This window comes from Papaver somniferum, chromosome 6 (genome assembly GCF_003573695.1).
Source record: "Papaver somniferum cultivar HN1 chromosome 6, ASM357369v1, whole genome shotgun sequence".
Taxonomy (NCBI): Eukaryota; Viridiplantae; Streptophyta; class Magnoliopsida; order Ranunculales; family Papaveraceae; genus Papaver; species Papaver somniferum.
The window spans coordinates 3389852-3396152 of record NC_039363.1 but is presented as its reverse complement, the minus strand read 5'-3'; the positions used below and the strand labels follow the sequence as shown (position 1 = coordinate 3396152).

The 6301-nt window shown below is 37.7% G+C and overlaps 1 protein-coding gene across 1 annotated transcript; it reads right to left on the bottom strand.

Annotated features, from left to right (window-relative positions):
• Nucleotides 1-2063: 2063 nt before the first annotated feature.
• Nucleotides 2064-4451, bottom strand: LOC113285344. The gene is made up of 2 exons (XM_026534250.1): nt 4221-4451; nt 2064-4021 (listed from the first exon to the last, which is right to left on the bottom strand). The coding sequence occupies exon 2, from the start codon at nt 3973-3975 to the stop codon at nt 2620-2622; it is 1356 nt and encodes a 451-aa protein (XP_026390035.1). The 5' UTR covers nt 3976-4021; nt 4221-4451; the 3' UTR covers nt 2064-2619.
• Nucleotides 4452-6301: the final 1850 nt, after the last annotated feature.

Here is a 6301-nt window from a genome sequence, read left to right as displayed (position 1 = left end):
ACCGTAGTCGGGGACGATAACTCTCCGATTGTGGACTCAATTTCGAGAAAAAAATGACCAATGCCCATTCAATTGAATCAATTAAAAATGAAGAAAAAACAACGTTGCAAGCGATGCATTTTTAGGCCCCATAGTGACAGTATAGAAGGGACTCCCTTTGGTCGTCCCGAAAATAAAGGATATAGGTTTAAATTTTGTATGCGGGTGAAGGACGATATGGACAATTTTTATTTTTGAAACACCCATACCCACCTTCGTTGGATGGGCATAAAATTAGTCGCCCCAAATTCTTTTTGGGTGGAGCAATTCTAGACATACAATATTCTAGACAAACTAAAACAATCCCCTCACAGGATCTGTTTTTGGGCCCTACAATTTGAAGTTACGTGAAAAGATTGTTTTAGTGTTGTCTAAAATGTTGTCTAAAATGTTGTGTCTAAAATTTTTGATTTGGGTCGCACCTAAAAACTCCAAGTTATTTTCCCAAGGAAAAGTTCTGGATTGGATATGGTTGACAATACCTTGGGGTCCTTGCTCTTTTTTCAATACGTACGTGTTTGTCCTAAGTTGACAAAAAGGTTGATCATCACGTGCTATAGTAGTAATTTGTCCTATATTTTTGAATGTAACAGCACCTTCTGCTGGATTTTTACTTTCTCATACGCAACATAGATACGTACACTCAAAGCAAATCTCTAATGTCTTCAATGTCATTTTCATTTTTCCTTCCAATACAAAGTCTATGCACTGTCATTTTCATATTACCGTTTTTCTTTTATATATCTCAATACAATCTCTTAATTTTCGAGATCTGCAAGTGAAAATAATACCCCTTACTCATGAATATGTATTTTCTACTTCTTCAGAGTTTGCCTGTAACTTTAGCATTTCTCTTATCATTCGAACAAAATTATAATACCAGAAAATTGAACACAAAATTGAAATAGATGTTGGATGTTGCCATCCCACTCTCATAAACATTTTAAGCAAAAAGATTCCTTCAACCAAGTGTTGACCAAGAATACACTGGCTTCCAATTAAAATCTGTTTTTAGTTTTTACTAAAAGAACACAACATTTTACTTCATCATATCATGTGTGGTAGCCGTTTTTCTGGCATTACATCTCACACCCCACACATCAAAAGAAAGTTCTAGCAAGCATATTGAATCAAAATAAATGCAATCATAAAACGAAACATGTAGAGAACACAAGAAAAAGTTACATGGGTTTAGTATTGAAACCTAAGTCCACGGAGAAGAAGAGCTTGATCTTTACTGAAGCAAAGGGTTAGAAAATGGATAAACTCCCACTCTCTCAAGCTCGACAACATTTCAAGTCTCTCTACTCACTCTTGTTTCACAAAAAATCAGCCCCTTAGTTGAACACCAAACTATCTCGTGTTTTCCCCCAATTCCTCAATTCTAGGATGCTTCCAAGTGGAAACTCAAAAAGAAATCAATGCATACTTTCTTCCTCTCAAAAATAAAGGCGCAATAGGAATAGTATACATTTAAACTTTTCAAAGAGAAAAAAAGTCCTGTGCAAAACAATTCTGTTAACTTGGTAACAGTTACTGAGAAGGGTACCCCGTTAGCAGCCATGCATGGTGCAAAACCAAACAAACATATAATGGTGAGACATAGGGATTCTAAGTAACAAAAAATAAATAGGGATTACTTTCAGTTTTTGAAGGTTCTGAAATTAAAAACCAAGCTTGACTATCGCGAGTCTATCTATGCAAACTTCAAGACGATACGCAGCACAACTCATTAAGTTGTCACTATAAGCACAAGGACGTCTGCCACTCTCCGATCCATGGACGATGTAAAACAAGGAGGACCCAGCAATTCAACCCATACAATTCAGGGTGCAATACTTATGTTCGGCAATGAAACTGTTATTCAACCTCCTCCTTCTAACAGAACCTAGCTACCTACGGTTGGTTATATACTAAAGTTCATGAATTCAATTCACCAAACATTAAACCACAGAACTGCAAATTAATGCCTCATTACAAAGTTAAACAGATGATGAAACAGAAAACCTAACAATGGCGTCAAAACGAGAAAGAGAGGAACTATTTACAATCAAACGAAAAACATTAAAAAGGATACTCCTTGCATACTGGAGGACCACAGCAAAACCAACATTCTTTAAAAGGAGAAAGGAAAGGAAAGCAGCTAGTACAGGATTCCGCGACACCTAGTAATAAAACACAGACTACCAGAATCATCATACGTTTAATCACTATCCAACTTACATTCGTACTCCAATCAGAAGCTGCCACTTTCTTTCTTTTCCTGTCTTTTGGATACCAAAAAACAAAAAGGAAAAAAACCTAACAATTACTCTCAGCATTTAAGAGTTTCTTGATAATAGGAGAAGAGGATAACCGTATTTCAGCAATCATGTCGGACTTGGCATAGCTAGCTAGAGTATGAGCAACCATGTTGCTACTTTTCTTGATGAATTTGAACTGATATTCTTGGAATCACCCTCAATAACAACATTATTCAGATCACTGCTGACAGGAAATTGAACTCCAGCAAGAAAAGCTTCGGATTCACCTTCCACAAAGCTATGGACCAACAAAACTTCAGTGCAACACCCTTTGAGCTCAGCCAAATGATCTTTGGCAGCGACTCCACAAGCAGCTCTCAGCATTTAAGAGTTTCGTAATAATAGGAGGGGGAGAGGATAACCGTGTTTCAGCAATCCTGTCGGACTTGGCATAGCTAGCTAGAGTTTGAGCAACCATGTTGCCACTTTTCTTGATGAATTTGAACTCGATGGAAGGAATGCTGCCTGCCAGCTGTCTGATCTTCTTTATCACGGGTTTAATGCGAAAAGGCACAGGGTGATTAGCATCATTTAAAATTGTAATGATATTCTGAGCATCACCCTCAATAATAACATTTTTCAAATCATTGCTAACAGCAAATTTAACTCCAGAAAGAAAAGCTTCGGCTTCACCTTCCGCAAAGCTATGGACCGACAAAAATTCACTGCAACACCCTTTGTACTCAGCCAAATGATCTCTGGCAACGACTCCACAAGCAGCTCTATCCCAGGAGCTAACAACAACACCCACATTTACTTTTATAACATTTTCACCGGGTGGCTTCCAACGGTCCTCACTAGGAGTGATGTTGCTTTTGGTGCAATTCGACGTATTCAAATATCTATTATCCTGATTTGGTTGTTGCTCATTCAACTGACTGCCTCGCCCATTTGGTTGTTGCACATTTAACCAGCTTCCGCACCCATTTGGTCTCTGCATATTCAAATGCTTATCCCGGACAGTTGTCTGCTGCACATCCAAATGATTAGTCCCGCGCCTCCAGCTTCCACTGCATTTTCGCTCTTTTGGTTTCTGCTTATTCAAATGCTTATCCCGCACATTTGGCTCCTGCACATCCAAAGGACTAGTTTCAGGCATCCAGCTTCCACCCTTATTTGGTTGCTGCACATCTGAATTCTTATCCCGCCCACTTGTTCCACTGCGTAATCCATCATTTGGTTGCTGCACATCTGAATTCTTATCCCGCCCACTTAGCTCCTGCACATCCAAAGTCTCGGGACTCCACCCTTCACTGCTGCTGGCAATATCCACAGGTAATTTATCTTCCACCGGCTTTGGCAGATTTGATAACTTTGAAACTAGATGAGAATTGACAAATACTGTATGTTCCTCTTCTTGGGATTTCTTTAATTTCGCCAACTCCGACTTCACTACATTCATGAACTCAGTCCTTTCCTTCCTGCCAAGCATAATTTCTTCGTTCACTTTTTCTTCTAGCGTATTGACTCGGTCGCTCAGTCCCTCCAACTTATCGTTGAAGAAAAGAACAGAATCAATCAGCTTTTCTAGAAGAGTGTCTACTTTAATACCATTATTCTTCCCTTCCCAACTTGGCATACTGCTACTATCATCATCATCATCATCGGAGGCAGTGCATAACCTCCTCTTCATTATATTGGGTGCGTTTTTCTTCTCTGCAGTATCTCTTTATAAAACCCTATTTAGGGTGAAAGTGCGGGTTTGTTATGTTAATAATTGACTTAATGTCCGTAATTCAAACGTTAATGAAATATAAACACGATCATACAAGAAACAAATAAACAATCAAAAAAATCCGTAACGAGATTTCACAAGAACCAAACGAAAAACTCTAGGGTTTTACTGTACTTAGGGTTCGTAAAAAAAAAAAATCTTACTTGTTTGTCTTCTTCTGATAATCAGTCGAACTCAATGGATATAAGAATGCAGAAATCCCCCTGATTACGACAAAAAGACAAACAGAGAGGGAAATTGGGAAAGCTATTGTTGGTGGTTGAGGTTTTGAGAAAGCGAGTGAAAGAGAAGGACGGAAAGACCAATGTTGATTTGGGATGGAAAAGCAGTACATGGTGGTGGTTTTATGTTGGGAAAGTTATGCTCCGGTCCGGCCCGACCAGGCACACATAGAATCGAAGCTGTCGGCTAGGCTAGTAAATGCGATTCGGGTAGATTTAAGCAGAATTTTTATTTTATTTCTTTTTGAGGTAAAAAACAACGATGATTCGAGGCCATGGAAATTAATTGGAGGTCAGGATACGTTTTATACCCATACCAAAAAATATATAGGGCTTTCAAAATGATGGTGAATGACTATTTTATCCTTCTCTAATAACTTCTTCTCCTTCGATTCTTCTTTTCCTCCGCTCCCTTTCTCCCACTATTTTCCATTCCATTAACGACTTCTGAGAAAAAAAAATTCTCACCGATTCATCGTCGTAAGTGAACTAAGATCCCTTAATCTAAGTTGGGTTTGCGTTTTAATTTGATTTTTTGATGGAAAAATTAAGTTTTCAACTGTAAAATTACAGTTACAGTTCCAGGGTCGTTAACCACGATTTTTGATATGCATGTCGAATTGATGAAAAATCGTTAACCATTAGGGTGTAGTAGATAACGACCCTAAACCTGGTTTTCTACCCTAGAATAGTGTCGTTTAGGGATTTCTAAATCGTTAACGATTCTTCTCGACGACCCTTTTTAAAAACGAACAACTCTGTCTTATGCAGAACCACCTCTCTGTCCCAAATAGTGACAGGGTCGTCAATATATTTCTAAAGCATTAATGATTCTTTGTTTGACGACCCCTTTATGAAACTAATGACTATATATGATACAAAATATGTTCCCTGTTCAAAAAATAGGAAGGGTCATCACGTCAAATGGTTGTAGTCTTTAACTATGTTGAAGGGTCGTCATGTCAAATTTTTGAAGTCGTTAACGATGATGAAGGGTCATTTGGTTTTATAAATTTTTCCCGCGACCCTTGATCTATGAAATAGATCGCTAGGGTCGTCAGTACATAGGAATGCCTAGTTAACGATCCTAAGAGTAACATCTTCAGAGAGTAAAAAGTTTTAGAGTCGGTGGGCTCTAAACATTAAGTTAACGACTCTATATGACCTAACTAGCTGGAGTCGTCAACACTATTGGTTTCTAAGAATCTAAATCAAACCAATCCATTAACCATTGTTTCGATTTCTAAATGGTTTTAGCCGGTTTCGGTTTGTTCCATTGGGTTAATGAAAAACCGATTATATGTCAGTTTTTGGAAACTGGAATTCAAATCTTTTAAGAAAATAACAGTGGAATCTTTTTAATCTACCTGCAGAATGTAATTAACACACAAACGTAGTTCATAACTCAAGTTTATAAGCATAGTTCAAAACATAAACATTACAGATTCAAAATACATAAACTCCAAGTTCCGCATGCTCCAAATTCATAACCCAGTTGAAGATTCTGGCGAATGCCGACTGGAAACGAAGAAAATAAGAAGATAAAAAATGAACTCGTCTGGGATAAGGGTAATGGACGGGTTAGATTAAATCTATCTGATTCTAATCAATAATTGGTTTTTGGTTCAGTTTTCAGGTCAAACCAAAACCGAACCAGTAATGTCCGTTTCCAAAATTTTTTTACCATAACCAGTCTATTAGTAAATGGTTTGGTTCGATTTCTTTCTAATCGGTTTGGTTCAGTCTGGTTCCGACGGAAAACCGAAACCATGTTCAGCCCTAACAACCAGGGTACTCAGCAACAACCAAAAACAAAAATATTTACAGAAATTCATGATTTTAATTCATACTAAAAGAAACATACATACTAGAAGTTCATGATTTCAATCCATCAAACCTTAGATTAACTGTGTTTTAATAGATGATTGAACAGTCAGAAAAGAACTACTTAGACAAATAGAACAAGAATTTAAAAAACATATACTGGGCATACTGGGGGACCA